General features: G+C 50.4%; 2 protein-coding genes across 4 annotated transcripts in view; both read left to right on the forward strand.

Annotated features, from left to right (window-relative positions):
- Positions 1 to 1,673, forward strand: part of Irak2 (interleukin 1 receptor associated kinase 2) — a 29,072-nt gene extending 27,399 nt beyond the window's left edge. For both annotated transcript variants that reach the window (XM_090323771.1, XM_090323773.1), the window contains exon 13: positions 830 to 1,673. In XM_090323771.1, coding sequence (XP_090179897.1) covers positions 830 to 945 — 116 coding nt within the window. In that variant the 3' untranslated portion in view covers positions 946 to 1,673. The remainder of the gene's footprint in view (positions 1 to 829) is intronic.
- Positions 1,674 to 3,817: 2,144 nt separating this feature from the next.
- Tatdn2 (TatD DNase domain containing 2) lies at positions 3,818 to 25,453 on the forward strand. 2 transcript variants are annotated; one of them, XR_016533543.1, is made up of 8 exons: positions 3,818 to 4,251; positions 4,357 to 4,782; positions 10,459 to 11,199; positions 16,114 to 17,013; positions 20,516 to 20,643; positions 22,283 to 22,466; positions 22,663 to 22,758; positions 22,882 to 22,967. XR_016533543.1 is itself a non-coding variant. In XM_090323967.1 (7 exons), the coding sequence occupies exons 2-7, from the start codon at positions 4,366 to 4,368 to the stop codon at positions 23,020 to 23,022; spliced, it is 2,511 nt and encodes an 836-aa protein (XP_090180093.1). In that variant the 5' UTR covers positions 3,818 to 4,251; positions 4,357 to 4,365; the 3' UTR covers positions 23,023 to 25,453. The 2 variants fall into 2 exon arrangements, 1 of the variants encoding a protein (XP_090180093.1); XM_090323967.1 differs by lacking the exon at positions 22,663 to 22,758 and having other exon boundaries at positions 22,882 to 25,453.
- The last annotated feature ends 38 nt before the right edge of the window (positions 25,454 to 25,491 follow it).

A 25,491-nucleotide genomic window follows, 5' to 3' on the forward strand; every position in this document is an offset into this window, starting at 1 on the left:
CTTATCTAAGCCTCTGTCCTTTCACTGGGACTGCAGCTCTGCCTTCCTTAACCTTCCCTATCCATTCTGCTTCTCCCTCAGAAATTCTTGCCTGAGCCACTAAGAGTCCCCCCCCTACTCCCCTGCCAGTCGTGGAACTCAAACTGAGGACCTGGGGCATCGTCCCTTTGCTTTGTTGCTCAAGGCTAGCACTCTACCCCTTGAGCTATAGTTCCACTTCTGGCTTTTTGCTGGTTAATTGGAGTTAAGAATCTTACAGACATTTCTGTCTGAGCTGGCTTTGAACCATGATTTGCAGATCTACCAATGGTGTAAGCCACTGGCACCCAGCTGAGGAAGGCCTTTTCACTATAACGTCCCTGTCCCCTGGCTTACTGGATGTCAGGGCTATGACACAGGAAGGAAGAGGAAGGAAAGACAGGTTGCAAGCATTGTGCATCCCATCGCCCCTAGCCCTGGGGAGATGCATGGCACCCCTCTACTTGGAAAGCAGAAGTCAAATTGTGGGCTTCCTTACAAAGACAGAAGTAGTAAACCTGCTCTTATCTGGTTGTGAGGTCCTATTTAGAAACTCCTGGCCCCCAAGTCTACCGAGTTTGGTCTAGTGGTTAAAGTGCACGAAGACCCGGGTTCGATTCCTCGGTACCCCACATACGTAGAAAAAAGCCGGAAGTGGTGCTGAGGCTCAAGTGGTAGAGCTCTAGCCTTGAGAAAGTCCAAGGACAGTGCTCAGGCCCTGAGCTCAAGCCCAGGACTGGCACCAAAAAAAATTATTCTAATAGTAATTTTTATTCAAGTTACTTTTTTTTTTTACTTTATTGAACACCAGGTAGAGAGATTTCCTGGAAAATTGAGATCAATGAAGCCAAAAGGAAACTAATGGAGAACATCCTTCTCTACAAAGAGGAGAAACTGGACAGCATTGAGCTCTTCGGGCCCTGCTGACCGGAACTCAGCTGATGCCCCTGGACCTCTGTTGGAAAGATAAGTTGTATAGTCAATGGTGGATTCCGAGGTCTGTCAGAACATGCAAACCGACCAGCAGCTCTCCTTGATGGAAGGGAAGGAAACTTCCATTTGTTAAGAGTGAAGGAGAGGATGAAGGACTTCGGCCGTTACAGATGCAGGAATCCAGCAGTGTTCTTCCTGTCTGGGACGTGACAGTCAGCAGGGGGTATCAGGAGAGATTCAACTGGAGCGTCTGGTCCATGGGACCAGAATGGGGGTGTCTTTGTGGTTCTGGGGAGCCCATGACAATAACCATCCCAGGAGAAGCTCTCACCCCTCCACAACTGACAGAACCACTCTGCAGGGTCAGCAGAGGTTCCCAGAGTTAAGATCTGGCGACATATTTGCCAAGGACTACCTGCGAGCCTCCTACCCTGAGATTTCCACCCTGATCCCTAGCGCCGTTTTTGGCTGAGTCCTCCAGGTCCCTGGCTTTACCAGTGCGGACACCTGCTTAGGAGTCTGTGGTCTCCATTTCAGGCCATCTTGTGGCCTACAGATATTTAAAGGTGCGTGCTCAGCATCTTAATCCACCACTCCCTTAACAGATTTTTTTTTTTTTTTAATTTTGTGCTGCTCCTGGGGCCTGGGTGCTGTCTTTTCACTTTTTGTTTTGTTACAGCTGGCACTCGACTACTTGAGCCACAGCTCCACTTCTGGCTTTTTAGTGGAGATTAGAGTCTCATGGACTTTCCTGCTGGAAGTGGGTTTGAACTGTGATCCTCAGCCTCGTGAGTAGGTAGATTACACGTGTGATGTGAGCCACCAACACCCAGCTTTGGACATACATTTTTTTTTGCCAGTCCTGGGCTTGAGCTCAGGGCCTGAGCACTGTTCTTGGACTTTCTCAAGGCTAGAGCTCTACCACTTGAGCCTCAGCACCACTTCTGGCTTTTTGCTATGTATGTGCTACCAAAGAATCGAACCCGGGTCTTTGTGCATGCTATGCAAGCACTCTACCACAAGGCCAAACTCCCGGTCCTGGACATACATTTTTTTTTTATTTTTTTATTGTAATTAATAAAAGGGTTACATGATATTTGCCGGATAGAAGGTGCATTAATTCACATATATTGATACCCTTTCACATGTCTTGGTATGGACACACATTTTTAATAGGAGCTTTTATTTTCAGACTGTGTGTTATTTATGGCTGGCTGAAGAATCAGTTGAAGTAATTTAATCAGTTATTTAGTTAAGTCAAGTCATTTAATTTCTATTATGTCAGCTTCCTTGAATTCCTGTCCACTCTCCCTGCCTTAATTGTTTAAACAGGGGGGTGATTCCAGAAACACTTACTCTGTTTCATAAAATAAAAGGGATTAAGTCAAGTATGGTGGCTAATACCTGCGTTCCTAGCTATGCAGGCTGAGATCTGAAGGTCGAAGTTAGAAGCCAGTACTGTCAGGAAAGTTTGTAAGGTTCATATAGCCAATTAAGGAGCAAAAAGCTGGAAGTAGAGCTGCAGTTAAATTGATAGAGTGCTAGTCTTGAGCTAGCTCAGGGAGTGTCCAGGCTATGAGTTTAAACCCTAGCACTAGTGTAGTAGAAGCATGAGCATACATACACACACACACACACACACAGTATTTAATGCGTTTTTGTCATGTATGTAATGTTTATGCATGGTGAATATTTTTGGAAAACCATATTGTAGATCTTTTGTGAAATAAATGCTATTTCCTAATTCATTAGGTGAACTGTCTTATTTAATATAATTCTCTAATATTTTTTTTGAAAAATAAAATATGTAAAACCAAGAAAAGCCTTGTAATTACTATTATGTCCAGATGAGTTTGTTTTGGGATTTGGGACAGTGTTCTTCAGTTGAGGATATGTTAAACAGCTGTAAACCCACTTACGTTGTAGAAACATTTTGCTACAAACTTGCATTCATGTGGATACCATGTCCATTAATGGTGTATCCCGACATATTTTTCCCACACCATCAACAGTAAAAGAAAGTAATTTCTTGTTGTTTTGAATTTGGCTGTAATTGGGTTTGAACTCAAGGGCTTATATTTGCTGGGTTACTGTTCTACCACCCGAATCCTTCCTCCAGCCCTACTTTTTGGAGTATGGAGTCTAGCAGCCTGGGACTGTGCTCTGCCAAATCTCTATGGAGATTGTAGCCGAAGGTCGTAAGCTTATTTCTAGTTCCAGTCTTAATATACTTTTCTGAAAAGCAGGAGACTGTCAGGGGTTACCTTTGTAGAAATGGTAATCCAGTCTCCAGTCTCAGCTCAGTTAAACCAGAAGCGACCGACCTCGCTCCAAGTCATCACGATAACAGCTCATGTCCTTGTGTCCTTGGTTCTAACCCGCAGTGCAGGCCCAAGGTCAGTCTGACCCCAGGCTCGGCTCCCAACGAGATTTAATGACAAGCAGGAGCCACTGGAATCCAGCAGTTTTTGTGCTTCTTGATCCCACCAATCTGATGGGTGACATATAATTTAGGACTAGAAAGCTGGAGACATTGGGGAGGGGGAGTGTGGGGAGGGAAACGGGGACAAACGCAGGAGAAGGGGTACCAGCGTGGGAGAAGTAACTGTCACCCCTTCTACCCCTAACGAGGGGCCTAACGAGGAGCCCGCCGGCGCCCCCTGCTGGTACTGAACCCAGGCAAAGTAGCCCCGCCCCGGCTACCTTCCCACCAATGAGCGAGCTCTATCAGGTAACGGGCCACGCCTCCAAGCCTCTTGACCAACAGGCGAGCCCCGTCTTGCCGAGTCCCGCCCCCTCCCACTTCCAGCAATGGGCACTCTTGGTGCGGCCTAAGCTCCGCCCACCCGGCGCCGCGGGCCGCGTTCAGCGGGGCGGGCGCCAAGGTGGCGTCCTGAGCGGGCGCCGCGCGGGCTGAGGCCGATTTGGCCGCTTGCGGGGAGGGCGGGCGGGCGGCGAACGGCCGAGACGTCCAGGCGGGAGCGGGGGCGGGCCGCCGCGGGGGTGCAGCCCTGCCCTCCGCCGGGCCTCGGCCGCAGGGCCTCGGGGCGGTGCGCAGGCCCGGCCGCCATGCGTGGGGCGTAGGGCGCCGGGTGAGCGCCGAGCGTCGGCGAGGACTTGGCGCGGGGCGTCGGAGCGCGCCGCCGTCCCGGAAGTCGCGCGGCCCCGGAAGTGGCGCCGGGCGATCCCGGGAGCAGCCGGGGCGGGCGGCGGACCTCAGACCCCCGGGTCCGGGCCGAGGCGCTTGGGCGTCTCCTCGAGGCGGAGAAGTGTGATGGGCGGTGGAAGGAAGCGGGAGAGGTCAGTGCGGCCCGCCCGGGCGGTGCTGGGGCTCCGGGGCGGGGGGCGGCCGGGCGGCGGGCGGGAACCCAGGCTCCCCCCCCCCTGTGCCTCGCTCGCTTGCAGGTGCTGCCCATGGCGTCGGAGCGGCGCCCGGTCCAGGAGCACCGGAGCAGCTCTTCGGAAGGGTGTCCCCGCAAGCGCCGCTGCCTCCGGGAGCCCGGTGATGTGGCCCCCCCCTCCCGCCGGCCTGCCCGCAGCTCCGCGTCGCGCCCCCGGGAGGCCGGCAGCCCCAGGCGTCTGAAGTCCTCGCCCGCCGGCGATGCGGCCGCCGCACCCCGCCGGCCCTGGAGTTGCGCGCGCCGGCGGAGTTGCTCGTCCTCCGGCTCCTCCCAGTCCTCCGGCCCGGGTGTGGGCGGGGCCGCCGCCGCCTCGGGGGGCCGCCTGAGTCGGAGCCCCCGTGGGTTCCCGTCGTCTCGGGGAACCCCGCTGTCCGCCAGCCCCTCGCTGGAAGAAATGGCTTCCCGCGAGGAGGAAGCCTGCAGCCTTAAGGTAAGTGTCCGGTCGCCGACCTGGCGGGTCAGCCCAGGCTCCTGGCCTGGACATCCCAGGAACTCAGCAAGCTGGCCTCTGAGGATCGTGGTTCAAAGCCAGTCCTCGCAGAAAAACTCTGGACGTGGAGCTGGGGCTCAGGGCATAGAGCACCAACCGTGAGCAAAAAAGAAAAAAAAGCCAAGGGACAGCCCCCGCCCCGGAATTCAAGCCCCGGTACAAGCACAGACACACAAAAAAGAGTTCTGACCCCCGTGGGGTTTTCCTTACCTGTGCCAGGGGCGGCCCATATCTCAGGAGTGAGGCGGTTTTTAAACTTGGAAACTACTTGAACTGCAAGTGTCTCCACCCATCACAGAGAAACGGATGCAAGTGGGCTCAGGTGGTAGATTTTACCTGCTCCCTTAGTAACTGTAAATGTGCCACTGGGCTGTAGAAGAACTGGGGTATGCAGCAGGGAACTTCCTTCCTTGGAGAGAGGGGTACGGGTATTTTAGTCAGTTGAAGGAATGGTGTCTCTGTTCTTTTAATTTCCCTGAACTACTCTGAATTTCACCACCAAGGAATCTGGTTCTTGGTATGGCTTTTCACAGCATGTCAGAATTTTGCTTTGGTGCTTTGGTTGGGGTTTTTCTGTTGCCTGTTCTGGGGTTTGAACTCAAGGCCTGGGTTCTGTCCCTGTGTTTTTGTGCTCAAGGCTAGCTAGTGCTCTACCACGTGAGCCACAGCTCCACTTTCAGCTTTTTGCTGGTCAATTGGAGATAAGAGTCTAATGAGTTTTCTTGCCCCCTCCTGGCTTTGAACCTAGATCCTCACAATCTCAACTTTCATAATAGCTAGTAAAACTAAAAAAAAAAAAAGTATTAGAAACAGGCCCTAAGGAGCACAGATTTGTTTAAGGATTTCTTATATGGGGCTGAGGAATAGGGCAGGCATTGATTGGCTAGTAGTCCTGGAGAGCACTTACTTTTACTATGTGCCTGAGGGCCCATGTCACACACACACACAGCCAGTGAGACCCAAAGGTCTGTGTGTGTTAAGCATGTGCTCTACCACTGAGCAATATTTCCAGCTCATAACCCAGGCTATTTGATTTATTTCCAGTCCTAGGACTTGAATTCAGGGCCTGGGCACTGTCCTTGGACTTTCTCAAGGCTAGTGCTCTACCACTTGAGCCATAGCACCACTTCCAGCTTTTTTTCTGTGTATGTTATACTGAGGAATCTAACCCCAGGCTTCATGCATGCTAGGTAAGCACTCTACCAGCAAGCCACACTCCTGGCACCCTGGGTTTGTTTTGGTTTTTTGGTTAATCATGGGATCTGAACTCGACTTGGGTGTAGTCCCGGAGCTCTTCAGCTCAAGGTTACCACCCTGCCCTTGAGCAATGCCCCATTTCCCGTTTTCTAGAGGTTAATTGGAGATAAGAATCTCAAGGTATTTAGGGCCCAGCTGGCTTTGAACCAAGATCCTCAGATCTCAGCCTCCTGAGTAGCTAAGACTACAGGTATGAAACACACACACACACACACACACACACACACACACACACACACACCCCCTTTGTTTTTTTGTTTTTTTTTGGTACTGGGGATTGAACCCAGTTGTACTTGCTAGGCAAGTGCTTTGCCACTGAGCTACATCCCAGCCCCCCCCCCCCCCGTGTTTTTTTAAATGTATTTCTTACAACCTCAATCCTTGAATGAGCATGGATTTTTTTTTTAAATTTATTTTGGGGGGGGGGCGGTTATGGGGCTTGAATTCGGCCTGGGGCTCGTTCCCTGAGCTCTTCAGCTCAAGGCTGTTGCCCTACCCTTGAGTCAAGCCCCACTTCCTGTTTTCTAGAGGTTAATTGGAGATAAGTCTAAGGTTCTTTTGTGCCCAGGCTGGCTTTGAACCTTGATCCTCAGCTCTCAGCCTCTTGAGTAGCTAGAATTACTGGCATGAGCCACCGTGCTGGCTTCTTTTTTAATTTTTAAATAATAAACAATTGAAAGCCTGTCTCTAGCATAAGAATTCTGAATTTAGTTCAGATGTAAATCCAGGTGAGTATGGGTATGTGTTGATACAAGTCAGTCTTGTCACCGTTTTATCCTTGTGGACTTCTAGGTTCTCTGTGGAGGACAAAAAAACATAGAGAAAGATTTCTCTTATTAGGTGAGATATATGAGGAAAGCAGATTATTTCCAGTCTGATTTTTAATCACTAGCACTGCTGAGGGTTTCTTCTTGAGACTCTGTTTGTTTAAAACCACAGTTCTTGGTGACTCAATCCCTCTTACCTTTCCCTCAGCTCTCGCTCTCCATCATCCCTGAACTCTGGTGGGTTCCAAGGCCCATGAGCAAGCACAGCTGTGGTGCCTTAACTAAACCACAGTTCCAAGTCTTCTCAGGTCTCCCCAGGACAGAGATTGCTCTGGGGTTAGAATTCAGGCTTGGAAGTACTCTGTTGCTGAGCTACCCCTGAGGCTCTGGGCATTTTATTATTTTTGTGGTTGGCCTTTTTTGTGCATGCATATGGTCCTGGGGTTGAACTCAGGGCCTGGAGCTTGCTTTCTCAATTTGCTTGCCGGGCTGGTGCTGTATCACTTGAGCTGCACCCTTTCAGCTCAGCTTTCTGCTGGGTATTTTGAAGATGGAGTCTCAACCAACATCTATGTCCTCGCTGGCTTTGAACTGTGATCCTTGTAATCTTGGTCTCCTAAACGGGCTCTTGGTATGACAGGTGTGGCTAATTCCTGGCTCTCTGGACAGTTGAGAACTATTAGTGATTCCTGCTTCCTTCTCTTACTTTGCTTACACTACCTCCAGGACAGCTGATGGAAAGGTGTTATAGTAGCTGGTGATCTCAGTTTGTTCTTTTATTTGGTTGTTTATTTAGAGATTTGTAGTTGATACATTGTGTTACATATTTATGCAGCTCAATGTGACATTTAAACGCATATATAACACATAACTTTACCTCAGATGTCAATCACTTCCTTTGGTTTGGTGCACTCAAAATTCTTTTTACAGCCGGGCACGGGTGGCTCACTTCTGTCATCCTAGCTGCTCAGGAGGCTGAGATCTGAGGATCACGGGTGGAAGCTAGCCCAGACACGAAAGTCTGTGAGACGCTTACCTCCAGTTAACCACGAAAACTGGGTGTGGTGCTGTGCCTCAATTGGTATAACGCTATCTTTGAGCTGATTCAGCTCAGGAAGAGTTCAAGCCCCAGAACTGACCAAAAAATAAATTCTCGTTACCAGTAGTCATGAAATAATTAAACCGTTATTGCCATCCAATCTCTGTTGAATGTCCTGGACACTTGACTGTTTGTAGCAGAGTGGAGATGAAGCCCAGAAGCTTGGGATTTATTCTGTAGGCAAATGCAGGGCCACTAAAGGGTTTGAGCTGAAGTGTGACTTTGTGAGGTTTGCAGGCATGGGGCGGGAGTTCAGGCTGGTGGAGAAGGTAGGGTGGAATTGTACCCGCCCCGGTTCCTCCCTCCTGCCTTCAGAGAGGCTCAGTCACCAAGTACTATTTTGTGGGTCAAAGAACTTGGATTTGAAACCTGCCTGTTAGAAGTCACGTGGCAATCTCTTTCAGTAAATATTTACTGAATGAGCAGTGCGTTAAAAGTCTTAGACTCTGACTTAGAAAAACAACACACGTCTGTACGTGGGTTCTTACTCCCAAACACCAGCAGTTGGCTGGAGGTGGAGAGCAGATGTGTGGAGCAGATCCCACGACTCCAGTTTGCCCAACACCTGGCTGTCCTCTGTTGCTCATACCTGACCTTTGATGGACACAGGGGCAGAGGAGCAGTCAGGAAGGAGAGGGCTTTCATGGGTAAGTAGGATTCTGGTAGACATTAAGAGGGACCTAGTAAGTGACAGGTTCTAAGAGGGTGTGTTTGCTGGGATGGCAGGTAGTCAGGTACTTGTTCACATTAAATTCCCCTTAGGACGTGGTCAAGCCTCTGTCTAGCAAGCACAAAAGCCCTGAGTTCAAAATTGTTCTAAAAAAATAAATAAAGCTGGTGCTAGTGGCTCCCACCTGTAATGAGAGTCTTTTTTTTTTTTTTTTTGCAAGTGCTTGAGCTTAAACTGTGGACCAGGGCGCTTCCCTCAACTTTTGTGCTCAAGATTAGCACTCTTTCACTTAAAAAAAAAAAAAAATTAACCTTGATTTTTTTTTTTAACATCATATTTCAAATGTCACATTTAACGAATAAGTATTCAAGAATAGGATCTCCGTATGCAGTCTCTGGCACAAAAATTTACAAACGATTGAAATTAAGCTGAGAGTTTGTATGTCATAGATATATATTGATCTATATAACATTGTCTATAGTGTATATATCCCATCATAGATATTTATGTCTAGGTAGTTATATTTATATCTCTACTATCATGTCAATAGTCTTGAGCACTCTACCACTTTTGAGCCACAGCTCTGCTTCTAGCTTTTTTTTTGTGGTTAATTGGAGATATGAGTCTCATAGACTTTTCCTCTCTTGCTGGTAGAATCAAGCCATAATCCTCAAGTCTCAGTCTCCTGAGCTAGGATTACAGGCGTGAGCCTGGCTTCAAGTAACCACCAAAAAGCTAGAGTAGAACACAAGCCTTAAGGATAAAAGCTCAGGAACAGCACCCAGACTCAAGTTCATGTATCAAGACTGGCGAGGCCAGATCTGAACAGAGAAAGGCAGGAGTTGCTCTACTTTCAGAGAGGCTCTGTGTCCTGCCATGCTTAGATTGCAGTGGACTTCAGGTCATCATTAAGTTAATATTGTAGATGCAGTCTAGCTTTTTTCCTTTGGTCTTCTAGTTTGGGTGCAAAAGAGAAAAGGGTGTATCTCTAAAAAATTGGGGGAGCAGTAGGGAGCGTAATGTGACTTGATGGATCCTAGTTCTTGGATAGATAATGGGGTAGAACTTTGAGGAACTTGATCAGTCATGGGGCTTGAGCCTCAGGGCCTGGGCCCTGTCTGAACTTTTTCACTCAAGGCTACTAGTTTGAACCACAGTGCCACTTCTGGTTTTTTGGTGAATAGTTGGAGATAAAGAATCTTGTGGACTTTCCTGCCCAGGCTGATTTTTGAACTGCAATCCTCAGATCTCAGCCTCCTTAGTAGCTCGCATAGTTATGGGCATGAGCCACCAGCACCCGGCTCCAGAAGTTTCAAGGAAGTTTGTAGTATACTGGGAAGAATCCCTGGGATTCAGAGGATTGGGCTCTGTATAGAGGCCTGGAGTTTTTTGGACCAGTCTTTCCTGTCAGTGGCCCTTAGGTTTCCTTGATTCGTAAGTGAGATTGGGCTAGGCTGTGTGTGTGTGTGTGTACAAGGACTGTTGGTACTAGGGCTTGAACTCGGAGTCTTACCCTCTTGCTTGGCTTCCTTGCTTGTGTCTGGTGCCTTACGGCTGGAGGTGGTAAGGTGCACCTCCAGTTCAGTGTTTTTTCTGGTGTATTGGAGCTGGCGTCTTAGATTTTTTTCCTGCTGGGGCTAGCTTCAAACTAGACCTTTCAGAATTCAGTCTCCTGAGGAGAAGAATTATTGACAGGAGCCACCAGTGCTGGCGCCCAGCCACTTTTCCTTGTACTTGTGGGACTGGTTTGTCCCTTGCCAGGCGCTGCATGTGTGAACTGCTCCTAGGATAACCTTTTCAAAATCCCTTTTTCTTTCTTCCAGATTGATTCCAAAGATAGTTCATGTAACTCCATGAACTCTGAATTTGCAGCTGAAGCTGAGAGTCAGAATGATAGTGTGGAGGACCCAGACAAGGTCCAGAAAAGAAGAAGAGACAGGCTTCGAGACCAAGGCTCCACAATGATCTATCTAAAGGCCATCCAGGGCATCCTGGGCAAGTCGATGCCCAAGAGGAAGGGAGAGGCTGCCACCACTAGGGCGAAGCCAAGCACTGGAGAGCGTCCCAGTCGAGAAAGACCAGCCAGGGGCCTGGAAGGACCGGCTAGGAGTCTGGAAGGACCGGCCAAAAGCGTGGATGGTCCGGCCAAGAGGGTGGATGGACTGGCCAGGAGCCTGAAAGAATCTGCCAAGAGTGTGAAAGGGCCAGCCATGAGTGTGGAAGGACCGGCCAGGAGTGTGGAAAGACCGGCCAGGAACCTGGAAGGACCAACAAGGGCCCTGGAGGGACGGGCCAGGAGTGTGGAGGGACCAGCCAAGAACATGGAAGAACAGGCCAGGAATGTCACAGTTACTGCTCCTCCAAAAGAGGAGTCCTCTCCAGAGGTGAGGTCGGGAGAGGATTGTGTGCTTGACAGCAGTGACTTTCCTGACAGGAAAGTAGCTGTAGACCCCGAGGAACGACCCATGGAGGAGCCGCTTAGTGACCGGAGAGCAGCCACAGACAAACCCTTACCTCCCCTAGAATTTTGTGATGACTCTGACTCTTATTTAGATACCCAAAAGGTAGGTAAAGCACAAGCCGCGCATTTAGTCTTTAGTTCTTTTGACTAAATGGATTTACATTCTAATTTGATCTCAAATGATGCTGCTATTTTTTTTCCTTTAATTTATTTTGTGTCTTTCCTAAGGCTTGAACTCTGGGCCCAGGCTTTGTCCTTGGGCTCTTCAACTCAAGGTTAGCGCTCTGTCACTTAGAGCCACAGTCCCCTGCCTAGCATTTCTTCTTTTTCTTTTCTTTTTTTTTTTTTTGCTAGTCCTGGGCCTTGCCTCAGGGTCTGGGCACTGTCCCTGAGTTTCTTTTGTTCAAGACTAACTGTCTACCAGCTGTCTTGAGCCACAGTGCCACTTCTGGCTTTTTCTGTTTGTGTAGTACTGAGGAATCGAACTCATGCTTGGGAAGCACTCTACCACTAAGCTACATTCCCAGCCCTCCAGCGTATGTTTTAACTGTACTGTTTAAGAAGAGAGAGGGGAAAACTACAACAATAAAAACGAACTAAAGAAGCCAGGCACTGGAGGCTTATGCCTTTAGTCCTAGGTACTCAGGAGGCTTAGAATTGAGGATCACAGGGCTGGGAGTTTGGCCTAGTGGTAGAGTGCTTGCCTAGCATACACAAATACCAGGTTCGATTCCGCAGTACCGCATACATAGGAAAAAAAAAAAGCCGGAAGTGGTGCTGAGGCTTAAGTGGTGTAGCCTTGAGAAAGTCCAAGGACAGTGCTCAGGCCTTGAGCCCAAGCCCAGGACTGGCCAAAAAAAAAAAAAAAAGCCTGAGGATCACAATCCAGGTTCAAAGCCAGTTTGCAGCAAAGTCCATGAGACTCTTACTTCCAATTAACCACTGAAAAAAAACCCAAAATTTAAAAGGAAAACATGAAGTTGAGCTGTGGTTTATATTTATGAGCACTAACCTTGAGCAAAAAGTTCAGGATCAGGCTTGGTGGCTCTCGCCTATAATCCTAGCTACTCAGCAGCCATCCAGCTCAGGCAATAGCCAATGACTCTTACCTCAAATCTCAAATTCACAGCTAGGGAAGTGGGGCTGTGGCTCAAGGGTAGGGCAGTAGCCTTGAGCTGAAGAGCTCAGGGACAAGGACTAGGCCCAGAGTTCAAGCCCTGTGACCCCTCCCCCCCCCAAAAAAAAACCCAAAAAGGCAAGAAAAGAAAACCGAAAATGGTGGTCATTAAATTCCCGCCCCCTCCCAAGTCTTGGGGCTTAGACTCAGCCCCAGCACTGTCCCTGAGCTTTTCTTGCTCAAAGCTAGCACTATCACGAGTTATAGCACCACTTCCAATTTTTTCTGTGTATGTGGTACTGGGGAATTGAACCCAGGGCTTCATGCATGTTAGGCAAGCTCTCTACTACTAAGCCACCTTCCCAGCCCTGTCTTGTATGCTCGTTTACCACCGCATCATCTTTCAAGCCAGACTAGTGGAGGGCACTTGTACAGGCATCCAGTGAGTTTGGTGGAGTTCTGTGAGATCCTTGTCTTCTGCAAACCAGGGCTCCTGTGCAGGACCCAGAGAACAGAACTGCATAAGGCATGGCTATAAAGTGTCTTCTTAAGAAAACTTCATAATACAAATAGTAAAATATATATTGTCCATAGTAACATTGCAGTATAGCATACTCACAAAAGAGTGGGATAGGCTGGGAGTTTGGCTGAGTGGTAGAGTGCTTGCCGAGCATGGAGGAAGCCCCAGGTTCAATTTCTCTGTACCACATACACAGAAAATGCCAGAAGTGGTGCTGTGGCTCAAGTGGCACGGCTCTAGCCTTGAGCAAAGTGTCCAAGACCCTGAGTTTAGTCCCAAGACTAACACGAGAAGAAGAACAGGGTAACCAGGATGTTGAATGTTAGCATTGGTAAGAAACATTTGAAAGTCCCTGTGCACTGCATAGGGGAGGAGTATGGTGAGTCCCGTGTGTTCCATTGGGAAGTTAAGAAAAGGGAAAAAGGCTTAAAGCACCGCTTGTTTTTTATTGTATGGCTTGGTGGAAAATTTCTACTTACAAGCAATACAGGTTTTGTTTGGCATTGCTTTCTTTCCCTTACAGATTTAGGTACTAACAACTTTCAATGGGAAATTTCAAACATGTTGGGAGAGTCTGAGGTAGTGAGTCTTCACTGTCACCAGCTTGAGTTCAGATGAATTTAATTCCTATGCTTTTGGGGGAAGGCATGGTACTGCGGATGTGGCTTTGTTTGGATATTTCTGTTATGCAAGAAAGCAATAAAAAAAAAGGAAGAAGAGGGGTGAAAGGAGAAAAAGCAATAGCAGTTAGAAATCAAGAGCAAGAGAGTATAAAGTGGCCTACCTATATAAATCATTTACATTTTTGTTCCCAGTATTTATATTCTTTTGGAGTGGAGACAGAGGTGTTGAATATTAGTGCAGACAACAGATGCACATTTGTGTTGCATATTGTTAAGGAGATAATTAGTTTATTTGTAATTTTTGTTTTTTTCTTTTTTGCCAGTCTTGGGGCTTGAAATCTGGGCCTGAGCACTGTCCCTGAGCTCCTTTTTTTTTTTTTTTTTTTTTTTTTAAAGATTTATTTTATTTTATTTTTTGCCAGTCCTGGGCTTGAGCTCAGGGCCTGAGCCCTGTCCTTGGACTTTCTCAAGGTTAGAGCTCTACCACTTGAGCCTCAGCACCACTTCGGCTTTTTTCTATGTATGTGGTACCGAGGAATTGGACCCGGGTCTTCGTGCATGCTAGGCAAGCACTCTACCACTAGGCCAAACTCCCGGCCCTCCTTTTTTTTTTTTTTCTCTCATAGCTGGCACTCTACCACTTGAACCTCAGCGCCACTCCCAGCTTTTTCTGTCCCACAGATCTTCCTGCCCAGCCGGCTTTGATCCATGATCCTCAGGTCATAGTCTGCTGAATAGCGAGGATTACAGGCGTGAGCCATCCATGCCCAGCTTGTTGTGAATATTATGGAAAGTGCATTTGTTTATAGAAATGTTAGAAGACCTTCATAAGGCTCTCATTAAAGCTCATTGGCACTGGTGACATGGGTGTATTAACTCACAAGAATTGCCTGCACATTTACTGTGTTTCTCAGACCCTGTCTGGAAAATTAAACACAGACCCTGGCCCCTCATAGGGACTGTTGATTTTATGACATCTCTGGGTGGAGGGGTCTTCTTAAACTGCTCCCCAGCTGGCGATGTGCAAAAGCTGTGTTTGGGAGCTAGGACACTAGATAGGAGTAAGCTCAACAGATATTTGTGTTCATGAGTACGTACTGTTTGCCAGCCTCATTCTTGTCCATGTCGAGCTTGTAGTTTTTTAGGCAGATCTGTTTGGTTGCTATTGCAAGATTTTAGCTTGCGTTTTCAGTTTGTGGCTTAGGAATTCAGGATATGAATTTGCAAGGTACTTAGTGGGCAGGCCATTGCCCTGTGGGACAGCTCTCACCAGGTGATCTGACTGATGTCTTAACGTGGTTAAGGAAAACTCGGTGTCTTTTCTGATGGGCTTTGAAGACAGCACGTCACTTCTGCTTTCTGTCAACAAGTGAGTCACTGGTGACCCCATTCTCAGTGGACAATGCAGAGTCAGGCCTACATTAAAACTTCCATAGCAGTTGTGGTTTTCCATCTTGAATATATTGGAAGTGTTGGGCCTGTTTCCTCTCAGTTCCCCACTGTGGACCAAGTTTAAAGGGCATCTCTTTCAGCTGGGTGCCAGTGGCTCATGCCTGTAATCCTAGCTACTCACCCAAGATTCTCAGTGATCTGAGGATCACAGTTCAACGCCAGCCCATGCACGGAAGTCTGAGACTCTGATACCCTTTCTCATGACATGGTCTCCATTTCCCTCAAGTCTGAGACTCTTATCTCCAATTAACCACCAGAAAACCAGAAGGGGCACTGTGGCTCAAGTGGTAGGGCAGTAGCCTTGAGCTGAAGAGCTCAGGGGCAGCACCCATGCCCAGAGTCTAAGCCCTATGACCCACCCACCCCAAAAATAAAAACAAGAACATCTTTCTAAAGAGATCACTAAGATGGGAGGCAGAGTGATAATGACTCCTTCAGGGGTGCTTGTGACACTAGGATCACAGGTTTGTCCCTTGAACCTCATGTGACCTGTCAACCCTGGAACTCAGCTCTCTTCTGGAAATGAAGGGAAAGGTGAGCTGTCACCATTGTAAACCCCTAGACTGGCCAGGAGAACCATCTGGAGTTGACGTTGAGTGTCCTGCTGTTCACTCAGTGCTGCAGACTGGGTGGGTTAGGAAGAAGAGAGCTTTACTTGTCTCATGCTTAGTGTCCAAGGGCACAAGTCCAAGGCCATCCAGTGATGGCCTTTTAGCTGGGCTGGGCCCAGCATGGTGACAGGTAGCTCCTGGGTATGTGTCCGTCCTCTGGCCTCTCTGCTCCTCTTGTAAAGTGGTGTGTTTAGTCACGAGGGCTCTGTTCTGATCCTCACTGGATTCTGATTGCTTCCCTTGGGTCCATCTCCAAACCCCTGAAATTCCAGCATGCATTCTGGAGTGGCCGTGCTAGTCCTGGGATTTGGGACTCAGTTTTGTACTTGTTTGGTGTTTCTTGCTTGGCTGGCACTTGAGTAATGTCTTCCACCCCAGAGTCTCTCGGATTCTCTTAGCCCAGGCTACCCAGCTTCAGACTGGGATCCTCCAGGCCTTGGCCTCCCGAGTAGTTAGAATTGTAACATGAGCCACGGGTTCCCAGCTAGTTTTCATATAGGAAAGCTAAGCCACTGCTGTTTCTCCTCCTCCTCCTCCTCCTCCTCCTCCTTTTAACATTTTATTGTTGGGGTGATGTACAGAGGGGTTACAGTTGTAGTATTCATCAGGTAGTGGGTGACATTGCTTCTTGAACGATATTACCCCTTCCCATGGTTTTCTCCCACTTCCCTCCCCCTCTTCTGTTTTCCTGCAGCATGGAGACCAGGAGGTAGAGCTTGAGCATCCGTCTTCAGGAAGTGACTGGTCCGACGTGGATGAGCTGACCACCGTGAGATTCTCTCAGGAGGACCCCCCTTCCGCGAGGTGTTCCTCGGCGGTGTCCGAGCCTTCCTCCTTCCCCACAGACTACGTGATGTACCCTCCTCATCTGTACAGTAGCCCCTGGTGTGACTACGCCAGCTACTGGGCCAGCGGCCTCAAGATGCCTGGGGCTCCTGGCTACCCCTCTGTGGGCAGCAGTGGCCACGACGCAGCGCAGGCTGGGAAGAGCCACACCAGTGTGGGGCACACTGCTTCCGTGAGGCCCCCAGGGAGCTCCCCGAGTGCTGCCAGAGCCCCGCCGGACACCCACGAGGGCCACTCCCAGAACTCGCGTTCGATTCACTTCTCTAGAAGCTCAGAGGAAGGGGAGGTAAAAGAGAGGAGGACATTCCGGGAGGAGACGCCGCCTCCTCTCTGTGGGGGCCGACTGGAGTCTCCTTCGGTGCCAAGGAGCCACCGGGAGCCAAGCCTGGAGGAGGGCTTCATTGACACCCACTGCCACCTGGACATGCTCTACTCTAAGCTGTCCTTCAGAGGGACCTTTACCAAGTTCAGGAAGACTTACAGCAGCTCCTTCCCCAGGGAGTTCCAGGGCTGCATCTCTGACTTTTGCGACCCTCGGACGCTGACGGACGGCCTGTGGGAGGAGCTTCTGAAAGAGGACCTGGTGTGGGGGGCCTTTGGCTGCCACCCTCATTTCGCACGATACTACAGTGAGAATCAAGAGAGAAACATTTTGCAAGCCTTAAGGCACCCCAAGGCAGTGGCTTTTGGGGAGATGGGCCTAGATTACTCCTACAAATGCACCACGCCCGTCCCGGAGCAGCACAAGGTAACCAGCAGGCCTCTCCTGCTCCTGCAGTGTTGAACCCTAATGTAAGGGCGGCCATACTTTTGGGACTCAGAAAGTAGGATCTAACTCCTCTTGACGTCATTCATTACATGCTTTTCTTTCTTTGAGACAAGGTTTTACTGTGGTAGCCCAGAGTTGGCCTTGAACTCATGGCCTCCAGCCTTAGCTTTAGCTTCTCCAGACCCAGTTTACAATTTATTTCTGGCTTTTTTTTTTTTAACTTCTGTTGGTCATGAGGCTTGAACTGTGGGCCTGGGTGCTGACTCTGAGCTCCAGCTCTTCAGCTCTAGGCTGGCGCCCCATTCCACTTTTCTGATGGTTAATTGGAGATAGAGTCTCAGAACAGCCGAGCAAGGTAGCTCACGCCTGTAATCCTAGCTACTCAGGAGGATGAAGTCTGAGGATTGCAGTTCAAAGCCAGCCCAGGTACTAAAGAATGTGAGACTCTTATCTCCAGTCAGTTGGTCACTAGAAAAGCGGAAGTGGCGCTGTGGCTCCAGGGCTAGGGCGGCAGCCTTGGGCTGGATAGCTCAGGGGTAGGGTCGTACCCTTGAGCTGAAGAGCTCAGGGACAGCACCCAGGCCCCAGAGTTTAAGCTCCAGGACTGACGAGGGAGAGGGAGAGAGATTTTGAGGAGTTGGAGTACACATAGAAGTCCCTGAGGAGTTGGACAGTGCCAACAATAACAGAATCCCTTGCTTCAAAACCAAGAAGAGTGAAAGGCCATCTACCACCTAGCTAGCTGAACTACTGCTGTATCTGCCTCTTATTTGTGTTCGATTGAACGTAATTACTGAGGCACTAAGTGTGCAGGAAATCCCCAGAAGAGGCAGACTATGTCTGAGATCAGCTGAGAGCCACAAGCTACAAGAGAACAGTTACGCTGCGTGATAAACTTCTGTGCTGTTTCAGCGACTGCTGTAGTCCCGCCATAGTTGTACATGCGAATGAATTCTTTGTATCAGCAATTTGGGGTATATTGTAAAGACATTATGCATTTACTATGTAGTGTCCCTTAGAAAATTGCAAGGGACAGTTGTGGCTTGTCTTGGTTGTCACAGGATTAAGGAGTTGTTTAATCTGCCCCTCTGGGAAAGAACCCAGGGCCTTGGGTTTGCAGGGTAAACATGCCATCACTGAGTTGCCCTCAGCTGTACATGTGCTTAAAAAAAAAAAAAGTAAAACTGGATGCCCGTGGCTTGTGCCTATAATCCCAGCTATTTAAGAGGCTGGGATCTGAGGATGTGGTTCAGAGCCAGCCAAGGCAGAAAAGTCTGTGAGACTACTACCTCCAATTAACCACCAAAAGCTAGAAATAGTGCTCAAGTGGTGGTACAGGGCTACACTTAAGCAAAAAAGCTCAGGGACAGTACCCAGGTCTTGAGTTCAAGCCTCCAGGCCCAGCACACATAAAAAATACTTTTATTTTTGCCTCCCCCACCCCCAAAAGAGTACTTTTGAATATTTGTTTCTACTTATAAAAATTATCCTGTTTTGTTGACTATATATACTTTGAAAAATATATACTTTTGGGGGGGGGGTGTTGTGGTGCTTTAACTCAGGGTCTGGGTGTTGTTCCTGAGCTGTTTTTGCTCAAGGCTGGCACTCTACCACATTGAGCCACAACATCACTTCCAGTTTGTTTTTTTTAAACAGTTTTTGTTATCAACAATTTGTTTTATTAAAGAATTTATTATTGATTTTTACATCATAGTTCAAATGTCATGTTTAACAAACCAGTATTCAAGAAGCGAATCTCTGCACAATCACTGGCACTTAGATTTTAGAACCTAATTAAAATTATATTGCTGAGGGTTTTTATGTCATAGATACATATTAATCTATGTAATAAAACATTATGTTGGGCCAGGAGTTTGGCCTAGTGGAAGAGTGCTTGCCTACCATGCACAAAGACCCAGGTTTGATTCCTCAGTACCACATACATAGAAAAAAAGTGGAAGTGGTGCTGTGGCTCAAGTGGTAGAGCACTGGCCTTGAGAATGTGCACAAGGACAATGCCAGGACTGGCCCAAAACAGAAGACTGCATTCAAGCCCCAGGACTGGCCAAAAAAGAAAGAAAGAACAGAAAAAGAAAAAGAAAAAAAAAGTTAACAGTCTTAATTAAAGTGAAAATTGGAGTTTTGCTGAAAAGTGGCCTGTCTTCAGTGGATGCTAATATCAGGTACAAATGAACGGAGTAACGTAGGAAGGGTATCAATGTGTGAGAAGTAATGAACCCACTGTCTGGGGACTATAACTGTAACCCCCTCTGTACATTACGATTTTTAATAAATGAACCGAGTACAATGCCAAGCTCCGCCCAGGGCACTGGCAGTCTCCTCAGTGGTGGGTGATCTCCACGGAACCCTGTGCCCAGGAGCGCTGTCAGCAGCTGTATATTAGCTAGTGCCCCAGGTGGAGAACAAGGAGCATGTGCCTAGGGCCTCACTGCACTCTGGTTGTTATTTGATGAGTCCTATTCCACAAGGAAATCTGCTCTTGGAAGTGTGGGCTTCAGATGATATAATTTGTTTATAATGAAGGTTCTTTATTCTAAACCTGGCAAGAATAAGTTTAGCCCTACATCGTTACGAATATGTGATGTGTGTATTTCGTAGTGAAGATGTTGCCGGGCACGGGCTCACGCCTGTGATCCTAGCTACTGGGGAGGAGGAGGAGGAGGAGGAGGAGGAGGAGGAGGAGGAGGAGGAGGAGGAGGAGGCGGCGGCTTGATGTCTGAGGACCCAGGCTTGAAGTCATGAGACTTACCTCCAATTAAACACCAGAATACCAGAAGGGAGGCTGTGGCTCAAGGTGGTAGAGCGCTAACGGAGCAAAAGAGCTGAGGGACAGAGCCCAAGCTCTGAGTTCAAGTTCCATGACCCACAACAACAACAGAAATAATAATAATGAAGATGTTAAAAGGTGCTCGGGGGTGCTGGGGGAGGGAGATGAGGACAAAAGCATGAGAAAGGAATATCATTGTTTGTGAAGTAATGTACCTTCTATCTGGCGAATACAGTGTAACCCATGTATTAATACAATTTCTTTAAGAAAGGTGCTGGAGCACCACGAATAAGGGACTGGTCTGTATGTATATGTGTCTGTGTGCAGCTCTTGGATAGAGAAGACAGGAAGTTGATTACCTTTAGAATATTAGCAGGGACAGTGAACTAAAGGACTTTAACTTGGTACTTTCTATGTTCTTGGTCCCTGCGGCAGACCCCTCAACCAGCATGGCCCCTAGTTTACCAGCTGGGTGTCACTGCCTGACGGGCTGACAGTGCCTGCCTGGGGAGCATGCGAGGATTGTAGCCAGAACACGGAGCCCTCTGCACCGCTGCACAAGTGCCCAGTGTACATCAGCCACAGTGATTCCAGCGCTGTGTTGATTAAATTGAACGGGAAGCCCTGTAGGGGAGGGGGGCAGGATTTCTGAAATGCCGCTCATCAGCTGGTACTGTCCTTTGTCTCCCCCAGGTGTTTGAGAGACAGCTGCAGCTGGCCGTGTCTCTGAAGAAGCCCCTAGTCATCCATTGCCGAGAAGCTGATGAAGATCTGCTGGACATCATGAAGAAGTTTGTGCCCTCTGACTACAAGATCCATAGGTTAGGAAGCTGGGTCTTGAGGGGACACGGGGCTGGGACGGAGAAGTTCTAAGGGGAGCCTCATCTTTACAAAGTGGCGACCTCACCTCCACACAGATCAGGCCTTCCTTTCTGGGCAGTGAAAGCTGGTCACCTGCGGAGGCTCTGCCCACAGCCCCAGGGGCTTGCACGCAGCTCACAGGCTCTTGAAAAGATCTTCCTTTTTTAATTTTCTTTCTTTCTTTCTTTTTTTGGCCAGTCCCGGGCTTGAGCTCAGGGCCTGAGCACTGTCCTTGGACTTTCTCAAGGCTAGAGCTCTACCACTTGAGCCTCAGCACCACTTCCGGCTTTTTTCTATGTATGTGGTACCGAGGAATTGAATCCGGGTCTTCGTGCATGCTAGGCAAGCACTTTAACCACTAGGCCAAACTCCCGGCCCTTCCTTTTTTAAATTTAAAAGCAGTTTTCTCCCGCTAAGTGTTAAAATCCAGGCTGTGTTTGAGCTGGACTCTTGGGGTAACTCCCTTGCATTCTTAGTGCACTGGCTTGGCATTGGCCTTGTAAGTGGTTCCATGCGCAGCGGGGGCCTACAGTGTAGCTGTGGAGAACTGCAGGGACTTTCAGCTTAGCATGGATAAAAAGGTCTCAGGCAGTGCTTGAGCTGAGTCCTCAAAGAAAGGAGGAGAGCTACTGAAAAGAAACCGCTAGAACCCAAACCAGGTCTTGGCGGAGGGGAGAAGAGAGGAGGGCTCTTAGCTCCCATGCCGCTGCCTTCTGGAGCTGAGGCACCAGGCAGCGCACAGGCTAGAGGTGAAGGTGGGGCATTCGCTTGGCTCTGCTGGCCTGGCCAGTTGGTTTCTCATCGTTTCACTGGGTCGACATTTAGCTTGGCCAAGTCTGATCAGGCGGTCCGCCTTAGAAGCGTGCTGGCATGGCTGGAGGACGAGTTACAATATGTGTAGTCCCAACACCATGGAACAGAAAATACACAGCCACCATCTGAGGCTCCCGCCTGTCACCCTAGCTGCTCAAGAGGCTGATTGAGAGCCGTAGGAAAATCCACAGTGCTTTATCTACAACAATAACCAGCAAAATGCTGAGCTGCGGGTGTGGTAGAATGTTACTTAGGAGTGAACAAGCTGAGCAAGGTCAAGGCCCTTAGTTCACACCGAGTCCTGAGTGGGCGAAATGCATGTAAAATCCCTCTCCCAGTATTTCCTTCCTTTGTTCTTTCCCTCCTCCTCCCTTCATTTCTTCTTTCCTTTCTTTTTCTTTGTGTTTTGAGACAGAGTTGCGCTGTGTAGCCCACGCTGGCTTCAAGGTCAACAGTCCTGTGCCACCACGACCGGCCTTTCCCAGTATTTCCTTTGTTCCTTTCTTTTCAGTGTGTGTGCCTGTGTAGGCATAAGTCTTTCATGTTGTGGTGTGACCTGGGGCTCGTCTTTAACTCTGCTTCCCTGTTGTGCAGCTCCCCGTGCTGTTTGTGTGTTCTCTATGATGGTTTTGGGGGGCTGGGAGCCCCGCTCTCCATGCACCGCCCTAGGCCTGTCTGTGCTTGCTGTGGAGGACTTCCCTTGGAGGCAGGCATTCCGTGGCTGGGCTTCACTCGTGGGAGGCGGCGGAGGGCCCCCCGCGCGCCTGACCCCCCGCTCTCCCGCAGGCACTGCTTCACCGGCAGCTACCCGGTCATCGAGCCGCTGCTGACTCACTTCCCCAACATGTCGGTGGGCTTCACGGCTGTCCTGACCTACGCCTCGGCCTGGGAGGCCCGCGAGGCGGTGAAGCGCATCCCGCTGGAGAGGATCATCGTGGAGACCGACGCCCCCTACTTCCTGCCCCGCCAGGTGCGGCTGTCTCCAGGCCCCGCTGGGGCACCCAGGATCTACGGGCGGGCAGGCGGGCGGGCGGGCACCCAGGCAGGCGTGGCAGGGCCCCAGCCCAGAGACTCCCAGGACCACTGTGGGCTGTGTAGATGCCTCCATGTTCTGCACAACTAAGTCTAGGGGGCTGAGAAGCTGAAGGGTAACCACTCTCTTCCAGGCAGTGCAAAGCCCTACCCTGTAGAGGGTAGTCCATGGAAGCGTGGGACCCTGCTCACCCAGAGCCCCATGGCTAGGACTCTTCCTGCACCCGCAGGTAAAGGGGTCTCTACAGGGTAGCCCCAAAGAGGTCCTTGATGGGGAAGGGACGGGGGCCTTTTGTGTTGGAGCTGTGTGTGCGGGAGGTGCAGTGGTGGTCTCTGTGCTTGCTGTCTTCCAGGTGCCCAGAAGCCTTTGCCAGTATGCCCACCCCGGCCTGGCCTTGCACACGGTGCGCGAGATCGCCAGGGTGAAGGAGGAGCCGCTGTCCCGCACGCTGGCCCTCCTGCGGGAGAACACCACCCGCCTGTACAGCCTCTGAGCGGTGCCCGGCCTTCGAGAGGCCCCGCCTCGCGTGGCCCTAGCCCAGGACTCACACTCGGCGGCACTGAGGCCGATTCTGTCGTAAGTGAACCTGGCTCAGAACCTTCTCTTCTCTTCCAAACCCTCCAGGGCAGCCGGCGGCTGACAGCGTGCGCTGGGTCAGAGGGCAAGGACACGTCCGGAGCCTGCCGGGACAGCCAGCCGGAACCTCGCGCCAGGCTTCAGCGTCGTGCTAGTGGGAGGGTGTGCTAGAGTGTCCACGGGAGGGGGCAGGAGACTCCTGAGAGAACGCCAGGGTTTAGCCTCCTGGGCACTGCAGTCCAGCCACCCTCACACCAGGGTGTGGCGGAAGGGCATGAGGACTTGGCCAGACTGCCTGCCTGCTCCCCGCTGTGTGGGGGCGGTGTGAATAAAGTCGCCTCCTCCGCTGTGATGGAGCATGCGTGACGCGTCTGCCTTGGTTCACGGGTGCTCCCGCTGGGGGCATGAGGGGAAGCCCACTTCCTCTGTGGACCCACTGTTCTCCAGCGGCAGTCCCGCTCCTCGCCCTGGCAGGCAGTATGGTGGAGGGTGCATGGGGGGGGGGCTGGTGGTCCAGCAGAAGATCCGGGACAGCCCGGGGTCTGAGGAAGAGGCTTTCTACCCAGGCTCCCCCCTTCCCAAACACTAGACTAAGACGAGCCCCTGTTCGTCCCCGTGTGCCCAGCCTGGGTTGGTGTCCTCCACATCCTGCAGGACTGCTCAGCCATGCTGGCTCCCATGCAGAGGTGAAGGACTGTCTCCCAGACCATTGCTGTGCCCGTGCTTCAGGAGTGTGCGTGGCCAGCGGGGCTCTCGGTGACGGGCAGGCAGTGCAGGCTTTGCAGGTTGCAGTGGGAAAGGGACTGGCCTGGGCGTAGTAGGGCTGGCCAGCTACTGGCCATCTGCGTGACAGCTTGCTCTTGCTGTTCCATGGCTGTCTGTCAGTTCCAGTAGCCAGTTGCTTTGACTTTCTAAAATGCCAACCACAAGCACCTTGCCCCTGGTAAATCTTTGGACATTCCTGTCCGTCTCCCAGGTGGCTGCTGGCTGCATGCCTCAGTTATGTCAGTGCTAGGAAAGGGGCCTGATCTCCGCTGGCAGACTTGGGGCGTGCCAGGACTGTGGATGTGCTTGATTGCCACTCAGATGGTCCAGAGTGAAGCCCCGTCGGTCCTGTGCACGTGAGGCCCGCAGCCCAGGCTGGCAGGTTGGGCTGCACGGTGCCTACCTGCCAGGGACAAAGCACACAGGGCTCCCCTCTCCCCGCCTGCTCTGCTCCCGAGGGTTTAGACCCACTGTGTGCTGTTAGGTGAGACCTCACCAGTGGGGCAGCACATTTGACTGGTTTCGGAAGCTCCTCTGCTTCTGAGGTACTTGTGTGTCTCAGCCACCTCCATGCTCCGTCCATCTGTCTATAGTTAGTCTCTGACACTGGGCTGGTTGTCTGCCAGCTCGGGGTCTAGGGGTTCAGTGTCACCAAGTGTTAGTCCTCATCGAGCGTTGGTGCTTGGACTGCTGGGGTTTTCTGGAGGAGGAGGAGAAGGAATCCTGGCTTGGCTTTGGAGCCCTGTGAAGTTTTCAGAGCCATGATGTTGCCCCAGCCTGACTGCAGAGGGCACCGACCTTTTGGGTTTTTCCTAAGTGTGCTGTTTTTTGTTTTTTTTTTGTGGTCCCAGGCCTGGGGCTTAAACTCAGGGCCTGGGCTCTGGCCTTGAGCTTTTTGCTCAAGGTTAGCACTCTCCCACTTGAGCCATAGCACCACTTCTGGCTTGTTTTGTTTTTTTGATAGATTGGAGCTATCTTTCATAGGCTTTCCTGTCTGAGCAGGATTTGAACTGTGATCCTCAGATCTCAGCCTCCTGAAGTCAGGCATGAGCCGCCAGCACTGCCTGAGCCCGCTGTGGGCCACGCTGGAAATGGACAGTGCTCGTCTTGGGGTCTTCCTCTGAGTGGCCCGTCCCCTCTGTCATCACTGCTGCTTACCGCGGGCCAGCAGTAATTTGAGGCCCATCTCGGGGGTACCTGGAGGTGGGGGAGGTGTTCGGGGCACCCAGGGGGCTCCACTGCTTTCCTAGAAGAGGGCAGGCCAGGGCCGCTGGTGGGGTGGGGAGAGAATAAGCTGAGAGCTGTCGTGAAGCCTGTGGCCCTCGGGTCCTCGGCACAGTGGCAGATCTGGAGTGGCTGGTGGAGGGTGGTGAGCCAGCTCCCTAGCTCCCGGTAGCCTTGCACTCAGGAGCCGCTGTGCACAGGGGCTGCCGCTCCAGGGAGCCTGCGCCCGGGCTTGCTGTGTGTCTCTTCCATCCATGACCATGGGCCAAGAATTGTTTTCTCCCTCCCACTTTTTAAAATGGAAGTGAAATGTGAAATTTTCCTCTTGGTGAAATAAAGTCCCACTTTGAACCTTTGGCTTCCGGTTTGAACATTTATTCTTCAGCTACTACAAGGG

The sequence above is a fragment of the Megascapheus bottae genome, chromosome 33, assembly GCF_031878675.1.
Source record: "Megascapheus bottae isolate mThoBot1 chromosome 33, mThoBot2.hap1, whole genome shotgun sequence".
In the NCBI taxonomy this organism is placed as follows: Eukaryota; Metazoa; Chordata; class Mammalia; order Rodentia; family Geomyidae; genus Megascapheus; species Megascapheus bottae.

Bases quoted from the DNA above. Each gene is read 5' to 3' on its own strand.
- Tatdn2 (XM_090323967.1), top strand. From the start codon at position 4,366: ATGGCGTCGGAGCGGCGCCCGGTCCAGGAGCACCGGAGCAGCTCTTCG. The intron at 20,644-22,282 runs GTTAGGAAGCTG...GCTCTCCCGCAG, and splicing joins TCTGACTACAAGATCCATAG to GCACTGCTTCACCGGCAGCT. The intron at 22,467-22,881 runs GTGCGGCTGTCT...GCTGTCTTCCAG, and splicing joins CCTACTTCCTGCCCCGCCAG to GTGCCCAGAAGCCTTTGCCA.